Source organism: Eumetopias jubatus, unplaced genomic scaffold, assembly GCF_037043125.1.
Source record: "Eumetopias jubatus isolate StellerSeaLion01/CBP00866 unplaced genomic scaffold, mEumJub1_p1.0 scaffold_16, whole genome shotgun sequence".
NCBI classification, from domain to species: Eukaryota; Metazoa; Chordata; class Mammalia; order Carnivora; family Otariidae; genus Eumetopias; species Eumetopias jubatus.
This window is the reverse complement of record NW_028274822.1, coordinates 93,221,854-93,247,860: the sequence shown is the minus strand read 5'-3', so window position 1 is coordinate 93,247,860 and position 26,007 is coordinate 93,221,854. Positions and strand designations below refer to the sequence as shown.

The 26,007-nt window shown below is 59.7% G+C and overlaps 1 protein-coding gene across 1 annotated transcript in view; it reads left to right on the top strand.

The window, feature by feature from the left end:
- GALNT9 (polypeptide N-acetylgalactosaminyltransferase 9) overlaps nucleotides 1-26,007 on the top strand; it is a 74,900-nt gene that overhangs the window by 17,671 nt on the left and 31,222 nt on the right. The window contains exons 2-4 of the mRNA XM_028095946.2: nucleotides 7,483-7,663; nucleotides 22,531-22,697; nucleotides 24,233-24,407. Of these exons, the coding sequence (XP_027951747.1) occupies nucleotides 7,483-7,663; nucleotides 22,531-22,697; nucleotides 24,233-24,407 (523 nt within the window). The remainder of the gene's footprint in view (nucleotides 1-7,482; nucleotides 7,664-22,530; nucleotides 22,698-24,232; nucleotides 24,408-26,007) is intronic.

Below are 26,007 nucleotides of genomic sequence, written 5' to 3'. Positions count from 1 at the left end.
TGTAGGGCCCTGTGCCAGAGCACATGCGTGCTGTCGGGCGGCTGGATCCTTCCACAGGAGCTGGAAGCTCAGGCTTGCACATGAAATCTGTCTCATTGGGCAGTGCCCTTGAGACTTGCTTTAAGCCCCAAGTCCCTCCCGGTCCCTCCATGTCGGCTGCTCTTCTCTGAAATGTCCAGGCCGTCCGTAGAAACAGCTGTTGTGGGCCACCATTCCGTGGGGCCAGGGACGACTCCAGACCTACCCTCCCAGCCCTGAAGGCGGCCACTGTGAGCCACCCCTGCACCTGCCCGGGGTTCCTCCGTTGCTGGGAACACAGGGGTGTGCTGCCTCCCTGCCCCCTCCTGGCACCCGGGTTTGGGGAAGCCGTTGGGGGATTGCTGGCTGCCCACAGGGCCACGGTACCGCTGTCGGGAGCCCTGGGGCTGAGGCGGTGTGGGGCAGTGGTTATACACACAGCCCCAAAGGCTGCGCCAGGCCTTGGCACCCCTGCTGTGCTCTCCACACCCTGACGGCGCGCTCTCTGCCTGGGTCCTCTGCCCGGTCCTGGGGCTGCCAGGACAAATCATCGCATGCTGATGGGCTTAAAACAACCCGGACTTATTCTCTTACAGTTCTGGAGGTCAGAAGCACAAAATGGGTGTCCCTGCACTAAAACCGAGGTGTGGGCAGAGCTTGGCTCTCTGGAGGCTCCAGGGTGGATCCTTCCTGCCCCTTCCAGCTTCTGGGGGCCCAGGCGTCCCTTCTGTCCAGGCTCTGCCTTCAGATCTCACGGTCCCCTCTGCTTTAAGGGCACCTGATGGTGCGTAGGTCCCTCCTGGATGACCCCGGACACTCTCCGAATCTCAGGGTCCTTGTGGTGATCCCGTCTGCAAAGCTCCATTTACGGGGGCATTTTTGGGACCCATTATGTAGCCTTCTGTAGCCTGCCACACCCGAGCTGACAGAGGCAGACCCTTTGTTAACCCCATGCTATAGTTGCTGATATTCAGAGGTGAATCTGTCTTGCTGCCTTCCCTTGAAAGTCTGGAAGATCTGGTGTCTTAGGCTGGGTTAGGTCTGGAGCACGGGAGCACCCACCCCCAGCCCCACGATGCAGGTGCCGAGGAACAGCGCCGTGTTCTTGTAAATCAAGAGACGGTGTCTGGGCAATGGCCCCAGTCCCTCAGCCCAGCACCTGAGTCCATCCCTGACAGGCTGCTCCCGCTCCTGGGCCGGGCCCCACGGGTTCCCACGTGTGAGTAGGAGCTCTCGGGATCTCAGACACAGCCACCTCCTCACTGTGATGGCTTCCAAATTATTTCTCGGAATTAGAAAGTATGCTCCCTCAGGTCACGTGAAAGGAGCTTCGAATGATTATCCACAGAAGCAAATGGCTGTGGGCTTCAGGAGAACTTTGGCAGAAGTACACGCTCCCCTCCCACCACCACAGGAGGATGAACGGGGAAGGACCCTGTGTTGAGAGGAAGCTGCTTCTCCTCCAGAAAGTCAGGTCCCTGCCTCTGAAAGCAAACCCACCTCACTAAGCAAGAGTCCCAGAGCAGAGAATGTTCTAGAAGCAGTGGGTGCCCTGACCTTGACAACTCACTTTCCATAGCCGGGGGCCCACCTCTGCCACCTCCCCCGTGACCCCTGGGCCAACTGGGCCCCTGGGCGAGCCACCGTCCGCCCAGCCTCCACCAAGAGCTGTTTTGCCTTAGCCCACCTGCGCCAGGATGGAGCGCACCTGAGCCCGAGGCACCCTTTTGTGCAAAGCTGGCCCTCACTCCCCTTGTCTGGGCGCTCAAGATACCAGAGGAGGGGCGCTCTCTGCTGGTGACGTAACCCACTTGGGCGCATGCCCATTGTCGGCCGTCACTGTGTCCCTCAGGATGAAGTGTTTGCTGGAACCTTGAGTGACAACCACACCGCTGCAGGGCGGGGCTGGCCAGACAAGCCAACAAATAAACGTACAACGACACAGGACGTGGGAAGCAAATATTTATGCATCCATCCACAGGCTATTACGTGGTGGTTTAGAAGATCATTACTAATTAGAATTCAGTCTGATACGTAACGACAGAAGAGACATGTTTGACAATAATTTCAAGTGGAAGCAAAAAGCCAAATGCAGACTTCTCCAGCTGGAGGACGGAGTATGGGCGCATCCTCCTGACCCCCTGCTGACCCTCTCCCAGGGCAACGCCATGTCCAGGGCAACACAGCACTGGACGATCCCGGGGGGCTTGGGCATCATGGGCTTCCTGCCCAGCTGAAGAAGGTTCCGGAATGCCTGCTGGAAGCTCACTTTTTGAGAGGCATGAGGCCCCTCTTGGATGTGAAAAGGGGTTCCCCTGATGTCCCCAGCCAGGGCTTATATTCAATCTGGGTGCTGTTGATGTAGGAAAGATGGATTCAAAGCCGACGGCCAAGAAAGAATTCTTGAGGCAACTTTGGTGCAGAAAGTTGGTTTATTAAAGCCCGGGGACGGGACCCGTGGGCAGAAAGAGCCACGCCAGGGTCATGAGTGGCCCGTTACATACTTTCAAGTTGGGAGGGGCTTAAGGATAGCGTCAATCTCTAAGGAATTTGGAAGGAAGGGTTCCAGGATCCTGAGGGGGCTAGCTGTTGTGGGGAAAAGGTCGTTTATTACCATCTAATAAAACCTGAGACCCTTCAGATGTCTATCGGTGGGCCGTATGCTTGGGGGGTGATTGCCGACATGTATCTTGGGGGGCAGAGATAAAGGGAGTTTCCGAAGTTATTTCTAAATGTTAAAGTAGACTCAGGATCCTGGGGGTCAGGCTAAGATCACCTTTGGCCTTTAGCAAAGTGTCCACATCGAGGCAGTTGACTGCCTAGAGGAAGGTCACTCTGCCTGTTTCAAGGACTTGTCAGTGGGCTGTAGGTAGTGAGGAAATGTAATAATTTCTCTTCTTAGTTTCCATGTCACCGCGACGTGGCCAGACTCATTCTCCATGGTCAGCTGGCCTCTCCTCACGCCACGCTGGCTGTGGGTGTTTGGGGGGGCAAGGGCTGGGGAGGGGTGGCCACATGGACGGGGCGGCCCTTGACCTGCCTGGAGGGGCAGTGTCCACAAGGTGCATGGGCCCACAAGCCAGTGTCCAAGAGCCTCTCGTGGTCATCTACAGCATGCTCCCAGGGCTCCCCCAAGAGCATGGGGACCTGCTACGGAGGTGCGTGATGAACACGGAGCCAGGTGCTCATAAACCGGGTGCCTCCATTAAAACACTCTGCCACGAGGGCGTGTCCCTCCTGCCTTTGCCACAGCACTGTGAAATGGTGCTAAAAGTAATAAGCAGCTGTAATTAATGTCCTTAATGTCAAAATGGAAAATTGGTGACCTTTACTGGTTCCCTCTAAAATTCCTCCTTGAGGGGATTTGAAGTTGAAAGCACGTGGGTAGGAGGGGTGCAGCCTCGGTGAGCCTCAGGGATCCTTCTGTAAAATGCGGTGATAAAAGCACCTGGGGCAGGACCCACTGGCCATGGGCGGTCGGGGGTGTAATGACCACCAGCTGTCATGACCAGCCTGTGACACCCCCCAAGTCCCAGGGTAACAAGTAAGGAGGTGTGGCTTCAGTTTAATTTTCAGAGAAGTCAGCTGGACAGATGTTTCAAAGGCTGAGCTAATGCATGCAAATTTCCCATTGTTCTCAAAATCACTTCTCATTCAAGGGTGGAAGGAAGAGCCTGGGGCTCTGATTCCCCTGCAGGAGGGAGTGGAACGTTTCAAACAGGAAAAGCTGCTCTCCCTCTTGTTCTGGAGGCCCCGGTGCCTTTGTGATCCGACCCGTCGCTGCGCCGCCTCCAGAGGGGCTGAGTGCCGTCCCACGTGAGGGATGGTTGGCATCCGTGTGTCCAGTCGTCACAGTCTGCTGGCTGCAGGTCTGCCGGCTGGTTTCTCGGGGCCGCGGGGACAAAGCACCGCGCTCCGGGCGGCTGAAACAACAGACATTCATTCCTTTACAGTCTGGAGCCTGACTCCAAGTCCGGCAGGGCGGGGGGGGGGGGGGGGGGGGGTGCTTCTGGCTTCCTCCAGCTCCTGGGGGCCCCACACGGTCCCTGGCTGGTGGCCACGTCCCTCCAGTCTCTATCTGGGTTGTCACGTGACCAACTTCTCTTTGCATGTGCATCTGTGTCCAAAATGGACCCCACCCCAATTCAGGATGACTTCGTCTTAGCGGATGACCTCTGCAGAGACCCCATTTCCAGATAAGGCCACACCCACAGGTCCCACGGACCCAGGACCAGAGCTTGCCACGGTTCTGCCCACAAGGCTGCAGAGCCTGCCTGTCACCCACTTGGTGGCCTGACCAATGAGAGATGAGCCCTGAGGGCGGCAGGACTTGGGGGACATTGTGCCCCACCCCCACCCTGGCACCAGGCCCAGCTGGGGAAGCCAGGATTTCGGGGGACATGAAGACAAAAGCCGGTTCTGTAGGTGTCAGTGTCGACCCTGGGGGCCTTGGCGGCTGTGTGGCCATCGGTTCAGTGGCCCTTCGGGCCGTGGACACCCCCCGCCCCGTAATGGCCAGGCCACCTTCAGTCTTTACAAGTTTCTTCTGGTTCCATCTGCCCTTGTCACCCAGGGACCAAGCAATCCTGCCTCTTTAGAAGGAACTCTTTGTGAAAGAGGCGTGAGCCCACGGTGGGCATCCCAGAAAGGAGGGAAGACGCCAGTCCCACGAGCCCCACCGGGAGGTGCTGATGGGCACGACTCCATAAAAGCGGAATCAGATCCATGGGTTTTTAATGGTCGGAGCTGTAACAGAGCTGGGGCTCCGACCGCTCCCCCAGCGGAGGAACAGCCTCTCAGAGCTGCTGCAGCTGCTCAGAGGTCAGGGGTCAGGCAGGGCCAGAGGGCACAGGGCAAGGCCCAGAAGTGACCAGCCCAGAACCCTTCCCTGGAGGCAGAGGCGGGCTCCACACGAGGCTCCTGCTTGGACACAGAGCTCTTGTGTGGGGCCCCAGACGTCGCCGTGCGTGGCGACGTGTGGCTGCTGGCCACGGTCCTGTGTCTGAAGCCCGTGCTACGTGAAAACTGTTACTGATCATCCTTACCTCTCCACCCTGAAAAGTGCACAGAAAGTCAAGATCCAAGCCTAAAGCCAACCAAAATGCACATGATTTTGGGGAATGAATAGTGTCTGGGAGAGCAAGGGAGGCTGCCTCGCCGTTCCGTGGAGGGGCGAGCAGCGTGGTCCGGCTGGGCCGCGTGGCCTCCGTGGCTCGCTGATGCTCAGCCCACAGCCAGCAACAGGGTGGGTGGTGGAGGTAGGCTCGCGCCTCATTTCAGAACCAGCCTCCAGACCTGCTGTGGGGAGCTGGGTCGCCGCTGTAGAGCAAAATTAGCTGTTCTAAGTGACTTTGACAACGTTTGACAATGTAGAAACTACAGTGTAGCTATTTCTGTCCTTCTGGGGGTAATTCAACATCTTATTTTTTTTAATCTTTATTGTTGTAAGAACACCATGCAATCTACCTTCGTGACAAAATTTTAAGTGTTGCTAACTAGGCACAGTGATGTACGGCGGACCTCTAGCTTATCCCTGTAAATTTATACGTCTCTATAACTGAAAAAATATATATGTAAATGAAACTTACACCCCGTTGAGCAGAAGTCCTGGGAGAATGTTAACTTTTCCTTTAACCGGCTAGGGAGTGGACAGACGCTGTCTAAAGTGACGCTTCCAGAAATAGAGCTGAAAGTGTTCCTCCTAAGGTCACAAAGGTAACCCGGAATAACGGAGAATAAAGGCGCAGCGGGGAAGAGTGGAGGGATGCCGGCGGACGGACTGAGCCTCAGGCTCCGTGCAGACGTCCCCGGAGGCTGTCCCGGCCGACAAAGCCAGAGCCAGACCCTGAAGTTACCGCGCGTGCGGGCACAGCCTGCAAAAGCCCGTCCTCTGCAGACTGGGGCTTGCCCAGGACACCCCAACTCTGCCTTTCCCTAGCTTTCCGCACCGTCGGGAGGTTCTCCCATGGGCGTGTCTCACTTTGACAAGCCAAAAAGTGATGTGAAGCAGCCCCGTGAGTTTTCAGGACCTGACCCCGCATGAGCTGGGTCCTCCCTCTTCTCCAGCGCTGTCCGCCCCACCCCGAACCCACGCCCCTCGGGGTCCCCCAACCCTCAGGCCCCACCTGCTCCGGAACTGCCCCCCAACCAACCTCCAGGCCCCACTCCCAGCCCCCACCGTCCAGGGCTCCCCTCCTACCCCCACACCCTGGCCCCCACCCCAGGTCCCACCCCACTCCGGGTACCCCCACCCCCGGGCTCCACCCCCTCAAGCCCCCACCCTGGGCAGCAGAGCTCCCTGGGGGGCCCAGCGGTGATCAGCACCACTGTTGTCCCCTCAGGTTTGGGGGCACATCTGCCTTTGGGAGGCCGCTATTTACAGACTTTCCAAAGTGGAAAATGCAGCACAAACTTTAAAAATAGCATGATTATATATGTATTTTTGCAATATTAAAATAAGAAGCGGAAATGATTTATGTGTCATGCAATTTTTCAATTTTACATTCAATGTGTGTCCTTCGGTCCTACATAAATACCAACACAGGTTTGCCAGTTCGAGATGGAATATTCCAGAAAACTCTGAGGTCCAGGCGCCCTGGGCTCCCCTCCTGTGCTGGGACTGTAAGCTGGGCAGCAGCGCAGGCAAATGAGAAGGGGCCTGCGTTTCCGGGGGCGGGACATCGGCTCCAGGAGGCCTGGGTCGGGGCCGTCAGGGGCAGGGCTGGCTGTCGGCGGGGTTTGTTTGCGGGGCGTGAGGCCGGTACAGCTTGGATTTCGGTTTGCGCCCCTCAGTGCGCGGCCTCCTTGTTTCATGCCCGTAACAAACCTAAGGGGGCAGATGGCGCAGAGAAGAGCCCCCTGCCCGCGTGCGGGGAGTCTGCACTTTGGGGGCAACCCGCCTTTCCGAGGGTTGGACTGCGGTGCCCTGCGGCCCCACTCCGGGAACCAGCATGCCCCAGAGTCACCCGTCCCAGAGAGAGCCAGGGTGCCGTCCCCACGCGCCTCTCTGGCACACGTGACCACTTAGAGGGACGTTCCAGAAGAACAGGCCCCAGGCCGGGCCTTCCCTAGGAGCTCGCGTGCACAGGTGCCTCCTGCCTGGTCTCACAGGTCCGCTCCATCCCTCTCCACCCGCCGAGGCAGGGCCCTGCGGCACCGGTGTCCTCTGTGTTGGGCGCTCTGGGGCTCCCGGGGGACTGCGGGCACACGCTCCAGGTAGCCCACTGTGGCTGTGCAATGACGTCAGAAAGACCAACAGCCTCAAGGGTCAGGGAGCAGGTGGGCAACTAATTCGCGTTCTTAAAGTGAACTTATTTTTATTGAAAACAAATGTTAATTAATAGACTTTCCTTGAGTTCCCAGAGTTGGGTCTGGAAGAAAGTGGTGGTGGTGGAGGCTGGGGCTGGGCTGGGGAGGGCGGGGGGGGGGCCTGCCTGACCGCCCCCCTTTCCCGTTTCCCGCTAGGCCTCGCCAAGCCCATCGGCCTGGTGGAGGGCCCCGGGGGCCTGGGCCAGGGCGGCATGGCGGCCACGCTGCGGGAGGACAGCCGGGAGACGGAGAGCAAGTACGAGGAATACGGGTACAACGCTCAGCTCAGCGACCGCATCTCCCTGGACAGGACCATCCCGGACTACAGGCCCAAAAAGTGAGTACGCGGTGCGCCTCGCAGGGGCCCCCAGGCCCAGCCCCGCGCTGCGGGCTCCAGGAGCACGGACGCGCAGGCAGGCACCCCGGGCACAGAGGGTCCGCCCTGCACCGCTCTGGTGTCTCTGCTGTCGGTGGGTCGTGGGCGTCCTGTCCGCGCAGACGTGTGCAGGCCCGAGAGCTGGGCTGCGCCTTGCTGCCGCTCCACACAAGGACACCGGTGAAGCGCGCTGGGACCTCAGGGCTCACTTGCTCGCATGGCGCCCCCCACCTAAAGCTGTCTGCCATCCATCGCGAACCCCTGGCCCTCCCGCCCCCAGTCTGCCGCCGGCTGTGGCCTTGCCTCGTAGCCGGCTCTGCAAGCATTGCATCCTGTTTGAAAGCTCGTTAGGTACCTTGGCGGGGGTGAAATGTGAACAAGATGCCATATTCAGCATCATTACTTGAATAAGTCCCTCCAGGCGGGCACGTGGGCTGGAAAGGAAAGGCAAGCTTGGCCGGGCGCCTCTCTCTGGCTCTGCCTACGGAAAGCCTGGGGGAAGTGGGGACCCTGGGTGCTGGAGGGGCCCTCAGCAGTGGGGGCGGGCGGGTGGCTGCGTGGGCGAGGGGCGGGGCCGGCCCTGGAGCAAACCACAGGGACAGTGGCGGGGGTGAGGGGGGCATTTTTAGAGTGTGTGTGAGACTGTGTTTGGGAAGCGGTCCTGGGAGGGGAGCAGGAGGGCCGGCCCGGGAGGAGGAAGCCTGAGCAGGTGCACCATGGGTGCGGTACAGGTGGGGTACACTTGCAGGTGGGATGCCCCAGGAGGCCAGGCAGCGGGAACTCACTGCAGACCCGCTGCTCTGCAGGCATTGTCCCCCCAGACCAAGGGGTGAGGTGCCCTGGGGCAGGTCTCCCGAGTGAGCCATGCCTGCCCAGAGTGCGCCTCCCTGCGGCCTACCCAGGAGTTCCCTTCACCCTCTGCCTTGGGAATGGACAGTAGGTGCGGCTTGTTCCCTGGACAGCACGGGGCTGCGGTGAGAGGCCACTGTCCACCTCTCCTGTTCCACTTGGGACTTCATCCCAGAGGAATCCCCCTTTGTCCCGGCAGACCCCGAGCTCACGAGCCACAGGAAAGAACGCTGCTTTATTTTCATGGGTACCATCAAAGTGGCTTTCCTTTTGTGAGATGGAATAAAGATTCCTTTCCTGAGTAAAAAGTGTGGTTGGGTATAAACAGGGCAATTTGAAGAAACATGCTAAGTGAATAATGCAGGTGACGTCTAGATGTGACAAAGTCATGGACATGGGCTTGAGCGGCTCAGGTTCGGGACGTGCCATTCCATGCTCTAAGGGTGTGTGCGTGCACATGTGCGCACGTGTGTGCACGTGTGTGGGTGTGCATGGCAGTTTCTGAGCGCTCCCCAGTGTGCCCTGACCTTTGGAGGGTGACCTCAATAAGGTTCCCTCAGTGGCTGGAGTTGAGTTCTTGTCTCTGGGCTTCTGGGCACCACAGTTTTACTCCTGCTGGGGTTTGTTGAAGGATGGAATGACATCATGAAGAGTGCAGAGGGCAGGGCGGGGGGAGCAGGCGGGAGGGACCCTCCCAGCCACGGCGAGTGACCACCCCGGTGGAGTATGGCAACAGGGGGCCCACTTCAGCCCTGCTGTCCAGGGTTTTGGTGGCCAACCGACCTTCATCCCCAGCCCCCAGAGGTCAGGCTGACACTGTGGCTCAGGCTCCAGCATAGATCACACTGCAGTATAGACCATCCCACGCGGCCCAAGGCCCCACGGAACCAAGGACACTGTGGTCAGGCACGGTGTCCCAAGGACTCAGAAGTTACCTCCTGGGAGCTGGCAAGGGCCAGACCTTTCCTGTGCAGGGAGGGTGTTTCTGGACAAGCCAGGCCTGCTGTGTTAACCCCTTCCTGTGGACAGGGTAGTAGTTGACTTGGCAAGTGAGTGGCACCCACCTCCCATAAGCTCACGGGGTTCAGAGCGCTGGGCCTCTCGATGTCCAGCCATCGCCAGCCCTGGGCTGGGGGCAGGGCTCTCCTGGCGGTCCTGCTGCATCTTCCAGCGTCAGAGCGCTGCATTTATAGAACAGACGCGAGTGTGTGTCATCGATGCTGTTGTTTGCCTCCCTGAAATCTGGTGCTCTTTCTTTGGGCGCCCCGCTCCCACATGAGAACCGGTGGAAACTTTCCGTTCCAGCTGCAGGGCAGGTCACATGACTCAGGATTAAGGCAATTAGAGCATTATGTCCACCAGCTACAGCCCCTGGCTCAAGGCTGTCATGTGGTCTGGGTGCAGTCCAATCAGAGTGCATGTTGGAATTACCTGAGGTCACTGGGGAAAAAAATCAGGCTTTTCAGGCAAGGTGAAACTGCAATAATGGGAACCTGGGAGCTGCACCATCTTACCATTATGAGGGGAAAGCTTAGAGTTCCCACAGCCCACCCGTGGAACCCAAGGAAAAACCCAGTCAGGGTGTGGCAGAGCTGGGAGGTAGGGAGGAATCAGCTTCCAGTGCCATAGTAGCAGCACCTGGATCCAGTTGTTCCTGAAGCCAACATTGCAATAAATTATAAATAAATGGAAAGTCCTCTGGGCTCTAGTAAATTAGCACACACACACACATATATTTTTAAATCTTTTGCTCAAGCATTTGGATTATATTTCTTGCTTCTTAATGGGCTCTCGTGCTCTGGCACATCCCTGCACACCCCTGAGTCCTCAGAGTGCTTTCTGAGACTGAGACCCAGCCTCCTTCCCTCGCGTGGCAGAGGCTCCCTCTTTAGGAAGGCTCTGTCTGCCCAAATAAAACCCGACAGGAGTGATCAGTTTCCTGTCAGCCTCACGTTATGGAAGAAGACGTCAGGGCGAACTTTGAAAGAGCCACCGTTTACAATAGGTGGCTTGATTGATAGAAATCTGATTTACAGACACTGATTGGAAGGGGCACAGCTCTCCGCCTCCTTGAAACAGAGAATGTGGGTTCCATTTTCTTACATATTTATTTATATCCATTTCTTTCCCAAAAAGAAATGGGGAGGCTTTGATGAGTGTGACATGCACAGGCCCCCCACCCCGTGCGTGTGAGGATGACGAACTAGAAACCAGAGAGAAGCCCTTCCGAGCCCTTGCTGTTCCGCCAGGCTCCTGGGCCTCTCTGGACTTGCTGCCGTCCCCCAGCGGACGGCGTTGTGGGGCTTAGTTATGTGACCTTGGCTTCGAACATGGGCCCCAGCCATCCTGGGGGAGACCCAGGCCCTGTGCAGCTCAGCGAGTGGGGTGCCCAATGGTTGCCCCAGGGCATATTTAGGACCGGTGTGCTGCAGAGCACTGCCCGTGGACCAGCACTGACCCCATAGCAGCGCTGTGAGGATGGACAGTGCCCACGTTTTGCAGATGAGGAAGCCAAGGCAGGAAGGGTCAAGTACCCAGTTTGGGCCCATGAGCCGTAGTTTGCTGAGCCCTGCTGTGTCAGATGCATTTCCCCCCCAGATTCTCACCTTCTCCACATAAGCCAAACATGGAAGGGAGACTGTCTTCTAGAATCTGCCCCCTCCCCTGCCGCAAGGGGTGGACTCTGCGTCCCTCCCCTAGATTGGATGGGCTTTGTGGCGGGTCGTCCAATAGAGGAGGGCAGAGGTGATGCGGTGGGGCTTCCAATGCCTCCACCCTGCCCAGCCCAGCAGTGGCCCTGGCCCGTGAGCTGCCACCGAAGCAGTCTACCTGTCCTGCAGCCGCCATGTTGGGAGGGAGCCCAAACGTGCCCATTCCGAGTGCCGGGGGACAGGTCCGAGAGCACGCGGGGAGAGACATGCCAGTCGGAGCCAGCTGCTGCACCCCCGCGGCCCCATTCCAGCCCACCTGATGGCCCAGGCACAGTCCCTGGCCCAGGACCACTAGTGGAGGCCTTCCAGGAGCCGGGATGGGGATTCAGGTCAGGGTTGCTGTGACCAGGAGCTGGGCTGGAGGTAGTCCCACAGTTGTTGGTGACGAGCCCGCAGGAGGAAGACCGGGGTGGGCCATTGCAGAATGCTGACCTCTCGGTTTGCGACACCAACGGGTGTCTGTGGGAGCCTTAGTGCGGCCACGCTTCAGGAGCCACACCTGGTGCTTAGTAGGCCCTCAGCAAATATCTGTGGATGACTAACTGGATAAATACATAAATGCAAGTTCCGTCTATGCCCATCTTAAGCTGTCAGATTTTGATTCCCTAAACGGCCTTAATCCCCATGGAGCCCATCCATCCAATGAGAAATGGTCTTGTGTTGAATTCTGACAGGTGCAGCCACTAGAAACACACATGGGATGTGGGTGTGCGTGTGCATGTGTGCGTGTCTGCATGTGTTAGTGTGTCTGCATGTGTGCACGTGTATGTGTTAATGCGTGTTCACATGTGTGTGCATGTGTGCCTGCCCCGACCAACAATTCTGTCCACTCTCAAACCAAAGTTCTCACTTGCTTTCTCGCATTAGATACATTATTGATTTCCCTTTGTCTGGAGGTAGGTAGGTTTTCTAATTAAGCAGTAGCTTTAATTATGCCACAAAGCACATAACATAGATCTTGATTATTAAGACTGGCGCACGGGATAATAAAAGGGAGACTGGCAAATCCAAATTAAACAGGATCATAAAAACGAGCGGCTGAGCCCGAGCCTGTCCTACATCATGTGCAGTAATGTCCCCCCGGCTACATGTTTGCAGCGTCTTCGTGCATATTAACTGTCTGCGCCGCGAACAGCTTGGCTGTCCGCTCCAGTAAGTCAGATTGAAGGGGTGGCGTGCGAGAGGACTGGAGTCCGTTACCTTGTGCCGGGGCCCAGCTCCTGATGCCTCCTGTGTTTAGGGTCTGTCAGAGCAGGCAGGTGTCTCGGACGAGGAGATGGGAAACCGGGGTGTCATCACGGAAGCATGCGGGGTGGGTGCGTCTTGTGTGCAGGGAGAGGCCCCTGGTTTCTTTACTCACCGGGAGCACCGAACTGCAGCCCCAGTGGCGTCCTGACCGGGCGTTCTAGCAGGCGACACCCTACCCTTTGGCCCGCCCTGGAGCCTTCAGTCTGTGCCCCCAGGAGGGAGATGTCTGTGGGGGGGCGGTCCCCAGGGAAGTTGGGCAGGGGGCGCTCGAGCCTGCTGCAGCCAGACAGGAAGGGCAGAACCTGCCTGCCCCCTGGCTCCCTCGCAGCTGGGGATTTGTTGGGATGCGGGCAGAGCCACTTCACCCCAAGCTCTGGAGCCTGCCGGGGGAAGGGCTGTGTCCACCCTCAGAGGCCCCATGGGGCCGCAGGGGCTGACAGCCAGCAGAAGAGCCCATGCTGAGCTGGACCCTGGCCCATGGTGGGTCAGTGACCACAGGGATGCTGGAGGGAGAGTCTGGAGAAGCTGGTGGTCACAGGCCCCGGAGATTGTGCACCTGGGCCCTGAAGGCCCAGGCTGCCGATGGCCCAGCGATTCGTGGCGGTCTGGGCCACCCCTGCAGCCTGCTCACTCCACCGGGTGCATGAAGGCCTCCGGGCTGCCAGACGGTGGCCAGGCCCTTCAGCACTCGGGGCAGTGACGTCGCAACCCCTGAGACGGTCCCGCTTGGTCTGTGTGAGGCGGGGTGTGGGAGGGGTCTCCTACATCCGTGCCCTGGTTCCGGCATGTGGGGGTCTGTGGGCACGTCTGCCAGGCTCTGAGGTCCGAGTGCCTGAGTACAGGAGTGCCTGCCTGTACGTCCGTGAACACGCGGCGAGGTGAGTCTGTGCCCCACAGCAGGGGTGCGGGCTGCGTCTCGGCCTGTGGCCTTGTCTCTGTGAAGACAGGTGGGGACAGGTGAGCTGGAGCTGTTTTGCCTGTGCACATCCGGGTACGTGCGCCCTTAGCTCCACAAGCAGGCACCTCGAATAAGTACGAGCCCTGGATGTCTTTGCTGGCTGTCTGCTCTGCAGTGTGTCCCTGGGTCTGTGAGATGCTGTGTGTGTGCATGTAGTTGCGTGTACGTGTTTGTGCGTGGGCACCCATGCATGTGCAAGCGAATGTTTCTGGGAGGCCTTGCAGCCAGCTGCCTGGATGGACAGATGGACTCGGGGTTTGCTGCACGTGTCAGCTCCGTGCTGCTTTCTGGGGGAGGGGGCGCTCTGCCTCTGGGCCCCCGAGTCCTGCCTCGGCCTCCTCTGCTGTCCGGCCAGCAGGAAGGCCCAGCAGAGGTGTGGCCTTGCTCATCAAGGATCCGTGATTGTGGACGTTCCTGCGAGGGTGGAGCGTGTCACCCACAGCGGGCAGGTGCCACCATCAGGAAGGCATCCAGAGAGAAGCAGAAATGCTCGCTGGGTGACGTGCTTCCAAGAGCCTGTGGGCGGCTGTTTCCAGAAACATCCGTCCTGCCCTTGGAAGGCGCAGCCTCCGGGTCCATGCTGAGCCCCAGACCTGGCGCCTGTGGCAGGAGATAGATGTGTGTCCTGCCGTCAGCCGCGGAGCTTGCCGCTGCCCTGGGAGGGGTGCCGCCTCTCCATCCTGCGATTATTTCTCCAGCGGCACAAAGGGCGTCCCCATAAATTTCCATTAGTGTCGCTGCCATGGCCCTGTTTCCTGTGAGGCCAGCCGGGACGTGCCTGCCATGCGCCCTAACCGAGACCTTGGAAGAGGCTTTCAAGAGCCTCGTAACCACCCCTGCTCCTCTGTGGGTTTATAAATCCTCTTAGAAACGTCCCTGCGGTTGAGGATTTCCTGCTGCTCTGGCTCCCAGTGGGGAACGCGAAGTCTGAGCGGGAACTGTTCTTGCACAAAGCTCAGCCCCCCTCTAGCAGTCCACCCCGCACGTCTGCAGGAAGCACCCACTGTGTGCCCTGCACATTCCCCCGCTACATCGTTAACGGTGTTAATGGACTCGGAGGCAGGAATTCAGATGGGGTGTGTGGGGGTGGCCTCTCTGAGCAGGACCTTCTGGACTCAGCTGGGGGTGTGGTGTCGGGGGCCCTCAATGGCTGGGAGCCCGGTGGCAGGCCTGGGGTATGTCACGCGTGTGGATGCTGACCTCCAGCTGTCCACCAGAGCACCCCCTGCGTGGCAGTCGGATTGCCTCCGTGGTACCTCAGGGCCCCCAAAACAAAGGCTTCCTGCTCTTCATGACTCTGCTCAGAGGCACGTGGCCTTGCTTCGCCATGCTCTGTGGGTGGAGGTGGCTGTGGTGGGAGGGTCCCAGCCGAGGAGCGCAGGGGTGCGGCCTGCTGCTGCAGCCTCTTTGGGAAGCACGGTGGCCACTGCACCTATTTGAAACTGTGCATCACAGTGTTTAGGTACATGGGCTGGATGACACCCCAGGGAGGAGTGGGGTCCCCCTAAAGAGAGAGGATGTTCTCTGTCAGTGACAACAATGTCAGATGAAAACCCCAACAACTCAGCTAGACATGGCTGCACAGCACAGTGAAGGGACTCCTGACCTCACATAACCAGCAGGCTGCAGTCAGGGTCCCGAGTCGTTCAACTGGCAGTTGCTGACAGCATCAGGGGCCCCAGCTCTCCCCAGTTCTCTGCTCTGCCTCATCCATCCTCATGATCACAACATGGCTGCGGCAGCTCCCAGTATCACACCCTCACACATTCTCGAAAGGCTGAACAAATACGTTCCTGCATCCTGTCTGTCCTCAAGAACAGAGGAAGCTTTCCCGAAGGCCCTGCAGACCCCTCCTCGTGTGCCCTGGGCCATCTGCCCATCTGCCCTGTGAGCTGTGAGAGGCAGGGATGCTTGTCTGCTCCTCTCAGGAGCTTGTGGTGTTTGGTCTGCTTGGTCTCTGGCCTCTCAGGATTGTGGGGACACCCGTCTCAGATCCTGGGGGGCTGGCTGAGAATTCAGCTGACGGGTTGGCGGGTGGCCCTCTCTCTGCCCCGCCCCCGGAGCCGAGGCCCCGAGCTGGGATTGTCTGTGTCCTGGTGGCGGGCAGGGTTAGGATGAAGCCCTGTTGCTGAGGGAACCCCAGCTCCCACGGACGGAGCCTTCTTGAGACGGGGTGGCGGTCAGACGTGTGGCCGTGAGCGCCTGAGCCAAGCCCGCTGGCTCCGCGGTTGACCCGTCTGCTGAGGGAGAAGCTCACGGCGTGTGCAGGCAGAGTCCTCCCACCGCACCGCGAGCTCGGGCAGTGTGCATTCCAAGGCCGGCGCTGCATCAGGACCCCTTCGTCACACGTGGCAGAAGATCCATCTCAAACTGGCTTAAGCTGGAACGAGAGACAGGGCAGGGGGCGCGGAGAGCTGGAGGGCCGTGATGGCCACCACGGGGAGGGTGGAAGCGCAGGTGGCCGGGTCCCCGAGCCGCGCAGTCCCGAGAATGGCCACAGCCCAGCGGCAGAAAGAGCTGGGTGGGAGGGCCGCCTGCTCAGGTGGCGTGCGGCCACGTGCGGCCACGCCCCAGCACCCGAGGCCCCCACCCTGGGGTGGGGCCGGGTTAGCAGTGAGCCTTCCCTGATAACATCCCTTTCCGTCGGCCCTGGGTTGAACACACACTTTGTCTAACGGGGAAGGGGAGTGCATTATGAGTAAAAGAGGTTATTTAATGCAGATTTGTGCTGGGCCTAAATGAACCCTATACACTGCACTGTTTCTAATTCCAACAACTTAGAAGCTGCACGCGTTCCCGGTGGGGTGATTGCCAGGTGCAGATGAGCGCTGTGGACAAAGATGGCCTCACCCTGCCCAGAAGGGGTGTCTGGGAAAGGCCCCTGTGCTCTGGGAAGCGCTAACTTAAACCTCCCACAGCAGCACACCTGTCTGTATGACGCCTGCAGGGGTCGGCCTGTGGAACCACACGGCTGTGGACCTGGGCGCCCAAAGCCCGGGACTGTCTGCGCGCCCCCTCGCTGCTGCCTGCTCGAGCCCCTGGACAGCGGTCAGGCCCATGGGGTGCTGCCGGTGGTCCTTGGGGGGCCGGTGTCTCTGCTCTGCGACAGGGGCTCAGCCTGGGCTGCCTTGAGGGGGAGCCGTGGTGAGCGGACAAGCATGGGGAGGGGCCGGCGAGGGCAGGCGGAGTCTTGTTGATGTGCCCACTGGCACCGGCGTCCCCAGGGCTCTCTACCATGAGTGGGGCTCACACAGGGAGCACCGCATGCCCGGCCACCCAGTATGAAGATGTGCAGGAGGCCCCGAGCCATCCTGGTCTTCCCATGCTGTGTGGGGGAGAGGCTCACCCTCCACCTGCGTGGAGCCCACTGTCCCCACGGGGGACGCGGTCCTGGGCAGCGGCGCCATCCCTTCCGCCCCAGACCCTCCCATCTTTTCTCCCTTTCTCCCTCCCTAAGTGAACCCCAAATCCAGCGGGGCTCAAGCCTGTATTAAGGCTGCATGTCCTGCATCCCTCGCAGGGGCCGAGCCATGGCCAGTGGGACATACGTGGACCTGGGGAATGTGTGCCTGGTGGGGAGGGCATGACCTCCCCTCCTTCCCTGCTCCCTGCGATGGAACTGGGGCTGCCGGCGCAGGCAGGCTTGGGGACAACCCCACGCGTGGCACAGCGACGAGGCAGAAGGGCCTGGCCACTAACACCCCAGCCTCCAGCCACCCCAAACCACATCTCCAAAAGTGCCCAGACACAGAAACCAGCATCCGCTTTGTTTGTGTCCCCCCAGCTGTCCCCACAGCTGTGCTCCCCTAGGCTGTCCCCCAGTGTGTCCCCACAGCTGTGCCCCCCGGGCTGTCCCCACAGCCATGCCCCACCCCCCTAGGCTGTCCCCCTGCTGTGCTCCCCCCAGGCCTCCCCCCCCAGCCGCGCTCAGACACATTTGGGTGTTACTGGGCTCAGGGAGGGGACAGCCCGGCACGGAGTTGAAGCCAGCTTGCTCTCTGTCACATCCAGAGTTAAACATGTCCGTGTTTGCCAAGCTCTGTAGACATCTATCCCGTGTTTTACAATCGTGGTGACCACAGTGGATGCACTATTTTTACAAAGCGTCTGGACAGCACTAGATCCCATAATAGATGTGACCCTGTCGATTTTCTAGTCCCCAAGTGGGACTTATTCTTGCTGGAAGAACTAAGTGAGAAGAATCTCAAGAAGCAACATCACTTTGTGTGAAGAATCCCTTCTAGACCGTGGTTTCTGCAGCAGAGCTGGAAAGATGGAGAGATTATCTGGTGAGTGCCACAGCACAGAGGGTCAAGCACGGAATCCAGGCTCTCAGAACCAAATTCATGAAATAGATTGGGCTTAAATTATTCAGGGACCTGACCTAACCCAGCAAGACGTGTGTCCAGGCTGTGGAGAGCTGAGCTGGGAAGACCAGCCTGCTTTGTCAGTTAGAAACTCGGGGGCGTGTTGTCTGGGTGCAGGGAGTGGTGCCCCCAACGCGGGCTCCCTCTGGACTCCCCGTTTGGGTCCTGCCTCTCCCGTGGGTTCCATATGGACGGCATGCGGACGGTTTCCTTCTGTGGCTCCTGGGGCATCAGGCAGCGCAGGTCTCTGTGATGGCACCCTGCTCACTCCTTGGTCCCCGCCCCCGGGGTTTGAGCAGAGACCACATCTGACCTGGGCCCTCTGCCCCTGCTCTTCACACTCACTGGGGCACAGCCCCCACGACCCCCCAGTGCACCTTGTTCCTGGTTGTCCCCATCAGAGATGAATGGGATGGACTCTCAGCCCCAAAACACCCCTGGACGTGGCATTTCCTCGGCGCCGGCCGTTCTCGGATCTGTCTGATGGGACAGGTGCCGGAAGACCCCTAGTCGTGAGCAGGCGGGCCGCCCTCGGATGGGGTGGTTCCAGCCTCGCGCAGGTCCACGGCAGACCCGGCCCTGACTCTGACCTCCCTCTGCCCTTTGTCCTCACGGGCAGCTGTCGCTGGATTTGGGGCCGCCCCGAAGGCCAGCATGTTTTTCACCTTGAGATCCGGGACATAGGTACACCCGCAAAGTCCCTGTTTCCCAAGGTCACCTTCGCGGGCTCTCTTGTGGGGGAGGGCGACACCTTTCTACCCACAGCCAAGGGAAGCCGCTCCAACGTGGAGACCCTCGAACACACCATTAGCCCAGCAGATACTCTTATCTGCAGGAGAACAGAAGGAAAGGCGGGGGACAGAGTCCCCACTGCGGGGCCGGGCTGTCAGGGTCCCCCACCTTCCCTGCAACCAGCTGCCTGTCCTCGGCCGAGGTCCTCGTGAAGCCCCCTCCCGACTCCCAGACTCAAGAAGTGACATAATCCACGGGTAAGCCAATCAGAGCGCCCCGTCTCCTCGGGCCACCGTGATTGGTCCACGTCAGGGCGCGCCGTCCAATCAGAGCCAAAGAGACGCACGGTGCTTTCCCACCTATGCTGGGAACTGGACTGCCCTCCCCAGAGCATCGCCTACCCCGAGGAAGGCGTGGAGCCAGAAGAGGCCCTGGGTCCTGCCGACATGGCGAACCCCCGGCCCAGCAGGCCCGAAGGCACACACCCCTGGACTTCTCACCAAGGCCGGCCAGTGAGTCCCCTGCACCACTCACATTGTTCCTGCCTGATGGACCTGCGGAGCAAAGAATGGAGAGTGTATCTGGACAATTCTATTGCCCTGCTTTCCCGGGAGCCTTGTGCTCTCCCCAGAGTGGCCAGCAGCTTGGGGGCTCTGTGTCAGGAACCAGCAGGGGCCTGAGCTTGCACAAAGAGCATTTTCCATCCGGTGAAGGCGGCATGTCTCTAAGGTGAGTGGCTGCCATGACCCCTAGGGTGAAGCGCAGGTTCCTGGCAGGAACGTCTACATCACGTGGAAGGTCATGAGAACAGGCCCCTCGCACGGGCCGCCCGTGTCCAGCTGCTGCCTCCTCCACACCATAATAAATCCCGGGGACTCATGGCCAGAGCTGTAGGGCGGAGGCCAGCCGCGCGTGTATCTGCATTGTGGAGGGTGGAAAGGGGCTGAGTGTCCACTGAGGCAGGGGCACGCTGCCCCCCACAGCCTGCCTCGCCCGCACAGCCTTTCTCATCACGCCTAGTGCACCCCACCTGCTGGCTCTTTTTGTCCCCTCGTCCTCCACATGGCTCGTTCCTCTGTTCTTTGGGTCTGTTACAGGCTGAGCTGCGCCCCCCAGGTTCATACAGGGGAGCCCTGACCCCCACACCTCAGGATGTGACTGTGTGGCCTTACAGAGGTGACAGGTGGAGTGGGGTCCCTCGGGTGGGCCTGGCCCCTATGACGGAGTCCCCGCAGAGAGCAGAGCAGGGTGCAGACATGCACAGGGCACGACCACCGAGGACACGGTGGGAAGGTGGGAAGACAGTGTCTGCACACCAAGGGGAGGACTTGGGGGGAGCCGGCCCTGCTGCCCCTGCATCTGGACTCCCCACCTCCAGACTGAGGAGCGCACTTGGGTGGCTTAGCCCATCGCGTCTGTGGTGTTTGCTCTGCAGCCGAGCTGAGCAGGGCAGGGCTAAACTCACTGCCAGGTTGCTCACGGCTCCTCCCTGGCTGCCTGGTCTAGAGATGGCCCCAGGGTCCCCACCCATGGCCCTGTGTTGTCCCTGCCTCCATCCCTTCCTCTGAAATCATGCTGCCGTGTCCACTGTTCTTGCCTGGGCGCCACCGTGAGGCCAGAGACAATAGCACGCAGCCCCTAACACACTGTGGGATGGGGGGGCTCACTGGCACTGCCCTGCCTGTGCTAGGGCAGCACCTGGCCCTGGGCGTGGCGGATGGCTCGGGTTCAAAGCCCGTCTGCACTCACTCCATGGGAGGGAAGTTGGCCCTTTGGAGCAGGGCTGTGTGAGAGTGCGTGTGTGTGAGCGTGTGAGTGTGTGGGTATGAGAGTATGAGTGTGAGCGAGTGTGCATGTGTGTGAGAGTGCGTGGGTGTGAGCGTGTGGGTGTGTGAGTGTGAGACCACGAGTGTGAGCATGTGTGTGAGTGAGTGTGAACACGTGTGTGCGCGTGGGTGTGAAAGCATGGGTGCGAGCATGTGTGAGAGTGTGAGCGTGCAACTGAGTGTGAACATGTGTGTGAGAGTGCGCGGGTGTGAGCGTGGATGTGTGCGTGGGTGTGAGGGCACGAGTGTGAGCATTGTGAGAGTGTGAGCGTGCGAGTGAGTGTGAACATGTGTGAGTGTGTGGGTGTGAGAGCATGAGTGAGTGTACATGTGTGTGAGTGCGTGGGTGTGAGACCATGAGTGTGAGCATGTGTGAGTGAGTGTGCATGTGTGTGAGAGTGTGTGGGTGTGAGACCATGAGTGTGAGCGTGTGAGAGTGTGAGTGAGTGTGAGCTTGTGTGTGAGAGTGAGTGTGAACGTGTGTGAGTGCGTGGGTGTGTGTGGGTGTGAGAGCATGGGTGTGAGTGTGAGCGTGTGAGTGAGTGTGAACATGTGTGTGAGAGTGCGCGGGTGTGAGCGTGGATGTGTGCGTGGGTGTGAGGGCACGAGTGTGAGCATTGTGAGAGTGTGAGCGTGCGAGTGAGTGTGAACATGTGTGAGTGTGTGGGTGTGAGAGCATGAGTGAGTGTACATGTGTGTGAGTGCGTGGGTGTGAGACCATGAGTGTGAGCATGTGTGAGTGAGTGTGCATGTGTGTGAGAGTGTGTGGGTGTGAGACCATGAGTGTGAGCGTGTGAGAGTGTGAGTGAGTGTGAGCTTGTGTGTGAGAGTGAGTGTGAACGTGTGTGAGTGCGTGGGTGTGTGTGGGTGTGAGAGCATGGGTGTGAGTGTGAGCGTGTGAGTGAGTGTGAACATGTGTGTGAGAGTGCGCGGGTGTGAGCGTGGATGTGTGCGTGGGTGTGAGGGCACGAGTGTGAGCATTGTGAGAGTGTGAGCGTGCGAGTGAGTGTGAACATGTGTGAGTGTGTGGGTGTGAGAGCACGAGTGTGAGCATGTGTGAGTGTACATGTGTGTGAGTGCGTGGGTGTGAGACCATGAGTGTGAGCGTGTGAATGAGTGTGAGCTTGTGTGTGAGAGTGAGTGTGAACGTGGGTGTGTGTGGGTGTGAGAGCATGGGTGTGAGTGTGAGCGTGTGAGTGAGTGTGAACATGTGTGTGAGAGTGCGTGGGTGTGAGCGTGTGGGTGTGAGAGCATGTGTGTCTAGCCAAGTCCAGTGGCCTCTGCCATCTTAAGAGATTTGGTGTGTTTACGTTTATTGTGACAGCAAACGTTCGTGGATTCCTCCTCGTGTATCTTTGTATTTCCTTTACTCTTCTTTCCTCTTTTTTATGTCACCTTATTTTTGACCATTTGCTAAGTTCCTGTTTATCTCCCTTTGCCCCCTGGTGAATTTATTCAATCACATTATTACACCAACAGCCCGTTGCCTTCTGCAGGCACCTTAGCCAACGTGCATCATCTAATTACACTGAAGAACCGGACATCCCTCGCCCCTCACCCAGCCCCCATGCCCAGCCCCCATGCCCATCCTCTGCAGCGAGACCCCTGGGAGAACCGCACAACCCCCCCTTGCGCCCCTCAGTCCTTAGGTTTGGCTGAGGCTGTTATCTTCAGCCCTGATGATGAGGCCGTCCCTGCAGACTTCGGATCCCCAGCAACAGCCTTCAGCTGACGTTGTCCAGGCCTTTCTGCAGCCCATCACCCACTACCCGGGTTTCACTTTGGGGGCAACACCTGGGGTACAGGGCTCACTGTAGATGCTGCCCCACAGCCCCCCACTGCATGTCGACTGCAGATGGAACCAGGTGTTGACGGCGCTGGGCTCAGGGCTGGGCCCCACCCACCACCCACCACCAGGCCACAGCCTGACATGACCGCCATTCCCTGACTTTCAGCAAGGATGCAGCGGGCTGAGGCTCGGAGCACGCGAGGCTGTGGCTTCTGATGGATGCAATCTCTGAATCTGGGCGTTCGCCCCAAGGCCTTGTTGTTGCTCTTCTGCTGGTTGCAAGATTTAGAACCAGTTGAGCGGGCACGCCCCACACTGACCACTGACGGCGAACCATGTCTCCTGCAGGTGCCGACAGGTGACCCATGACGCCGACCTGCCCCAGATCTCCGTGGTCTTCATCTTTGTCAATGAGGCCCTCTCCGTCATCCTGCGCTCCGTGCACAGTGTGGTCAACCGCACGCCCTCACGGCTCCTCAAGGAGGTCATCCTGGTGGACGACAACAGCGACAGTGGTAAGTGGGGCAGTGGGGCACCCCGACAGTGCAAGCGTGCTGGAGCTGGGGGCTGGAGGCTTGGAGTCGGTGGGCTGGACCGCACACCCCGGGGGTTCCAGGCCACAGCCCTCCCTGCCTCTCGCGGCTCTGGGGACTGTTGCTGTCCTTTGTGCTCCAGCTGGGGTTGCCTCCCTCCCCCTCTTCCTCGTCTTCACATGGCCTCCCCCCTGTATGTCTCCTCTTATACGGACACCTGTTGTTGGACGAGGCCCACCCTAAGTCCAGGAGGATTTCATCTCAAGATCCTTAACTGGTTACATCCACAAAGACCCTATTTTGAAATAAGGTCCCATTCTGAGGCTGTGGGTGGAATTGAATTTGGGGGCTCAATTCATCTCCTACAGATGTCACCCAGAAAAGCCTGGGCACCAGCCGAGCCAGGAGCCTGAACCCACCGTGGGTGGGGCCCCAGACTGAGGTCCTGTGGGCTCATCATCCTGGCCTCTCCTCTGCACCTCAAGAGGGAGGGAAATGGAGGAAATTTGGGGGACACCTCTGGAGCCCTTCAAGGGCGGGATGTGCCATGTCCAACCCAGGGTCGGTCTGGATGTCTACACTGCAGGGCCCGAGCTGACCCCATGAAAGGAACGAGGGTTGGGTGGCCACCTTCTCTGGAAAGGGCAGGATGGGGCTGGAGGCTGTTCCCGGGAAGGACCGGTGGCCGTCCCTGGGTCCCGGGGACAGGTAGCTTCCGTAGGCAGGTTGCAGGGGGACACCCCGCCCAGCCACCTGGAGAGACCCCACTGCCTCTTCTCCACCAGCCCTGATCTGCTGTAGATGCGCCTGTTTGGGTGCACATTCGGTCTGTGGAGCGTTCTCAAGTCCCTCCTGGTTTTTCACCTGTGCCTTCACTGAGTTTTTAGTGATTTATGGAGCTGAAATTTCTCATAACATAAAATTAGCCATTTAAAACATCAGTGCTCGGTTCAGGGGCATGAAGCACACACACTGTTGTGCAGTCGTCCCCCCTGTCTGTCTCCAGAACTTTGCACCCCCCCAACCTGGAGGTCTGCCCCCACTAGACGCTCCCCAGCCCCTGGCGCCCTCACCCCGCCTGCTGTCTCTATGAAGGTGGCATCTGTCGAGGCCTCAGAGAAGTGGGATCACACCGCATCTGTCCTCAGTTGTAGTGGGTGGACGGCTGAATACCCCACGGCGTGGACCGACCACGTGTGCTCGCTGTGCATCCATGTGTGGACTTCCTTCTTCACAGGGGAGGCACTCGGTCCCGGGGTCTTCTGTTTTTGTGACACGTGTCTCTGTCCGCTCAGTCCCGTTTGGCTGGTTTTTGTCTGTCGTCCCCTGGACTGGAGGGCCAGCCTCACAGGGCGGGGTCTTGTCGCCCCATGGTCTCCCCACCCCTTGAAGCACGTCCGGCTGCAGGTGCCCTTCAACAGCTGTGGAGTATGGGCCCGGGGCCCACACCGACCTGGGGCGACCTCAGGGCCCTGCTGGGGAGCAGACATGCTGAGGCGTCTCTGTGTCCCCTGCAGTGGAGCTCAAAGCCAGCCTGGACCAGTACGTCAACAGGCGGTACCCGGGCCTGGTGAAGATCGTCCGCAACAACCGGAGGGAAGGCTTGATCCGGGCACGGCTGCAGGGCTGGAAAGTGGCCACGGCCCCTGTGGTCGGCTTCTTCGACGCCCACGTGGAGTTCGGCATGGGCTGGTGAGAGTGGGGCGCGGGGGGCAGAGCTGGGGGTGGGGCTGGCTTCCAGGACTCCCTGCAGGAGCCAGCAGAAGATGAGCCTGGGGCCCGGGGCATCTGAGTCCAGCCTGGGGCTTCTCACGCCCCGCTCCTGGGCCGGAAGCCGCTCGGGAGGCGCAGACTGCAGGGTGTTATGTGTCCAGCAGGTCACAGCACAGAGCGAGCGTGTGTGCGTGGCCTCCAACCATGGCACACACACAGCTGTGGGGCACGTGCCGCCACGGGGTCCCGGTCCGCTGCTTGCAGCCCAAGCCCCCAGCACCAGTTGGAAGCAGTTTCTTGTCCTGGGGTGCCCTCTCGTCCACCATGCAGGGGCGAAGTGAGCCTGTAATGAGATGCCTGCAGGGGGACGTGGCCTGGGAGTGGCGGGGATACACGGTGACTCAGGAGCAGGTGTGCAGGATGACCTAGCATTGTGACCCCGCACCCAGCACCCCAGCAGGAAGGCTAGGGCTCCAGCCCTAAGCTCGTGCTTGCCCTGCAGGCCGATGCTCCGTGTGGCCTTGGGCCAGCAGCCACAGCAGCCCCTGTGGGCTGCAGGAAGCGCAGGTCTGCGTGGCCTAGGGTCTGCCGCGTGGGGCCCCGGGGTCCTGGCGCATGCCAAGGATAGAGCCTGGGCCACCTGGAAGCCTCCTCCAGCTCTGAACCAGCCTTAAGAATGGTGTCAGTTGCCCAGCACGTTATCCCATCGAGGGGGAGGCCAGGTCCCCGGGGAGTGTCGGACCCAGGGCTGGTCCTGGCGCCTCTGTCCAGACCCCGCCATCCAGACGCAGAGGGTGCGCTGATATCCTCAGAGCCCGTGTCCAAGGACGCCTTGACCGAATAGCAGGACGTGCTTCTGAATTTTCTGGAAAGCGCCAGCTGTTCCCTTCACTTCTCTGATGGCTGCACATGGGGGGTGCCCTGTGCAGATGAGCAAGGGATATATCGTGGCAGGGCAGCGATCCTGCGGGAACGCTGTAGGTAAGGGAGCGGGTCACAGCGGGGGACATCCCACTTGCCAGCATGGTGCGGTCAGGGGAGGGCGAGCTGCGCCCGTCTCCTCGTCTTCAGGTGGGATGCTGGAAGTGTGCACGGGGTGCGGGCTGTTGCCAGGACTGCGTGAGAGACTGGCGCCTGGCTCCAGGCCCTCGGGGTTGGATCAGTACTCGGGATGGCAGACCGGGCCCCCAGGGGACAGCCTGGTTTGCGGTGGCCTGGGAGCTGCGGGGACACTTTGGACACATGCATGTGCCTGGGAGCAGCCTGTGGGCAGAGGGAGGGTTGACCCCGTGTATCAGCGTCCCGGGGCTCTGACCACCCAACCCGGCTGCTCTAAACAACAGAAACTACTCTCTCGTTTCTGGGGCCCGAAGTCCACTGAGGGGACACCAGTGTCAGCTGGGCCACACCCCCGAGAGGCCCCCGGGGAGGTCCTTCCTTGTCTCCTCCAGCCTCCGGGGTCCACGGCATCCCTGGGCTTTGGCCGGAGCCCTGCAGCCTCTGTCCTCCCCCGGCTTCTCCGCGGAGTGTCCGTGACTCTCCTCTTCTGTTTCTGGGGGGGGGGGGTCCTTCATCGTTG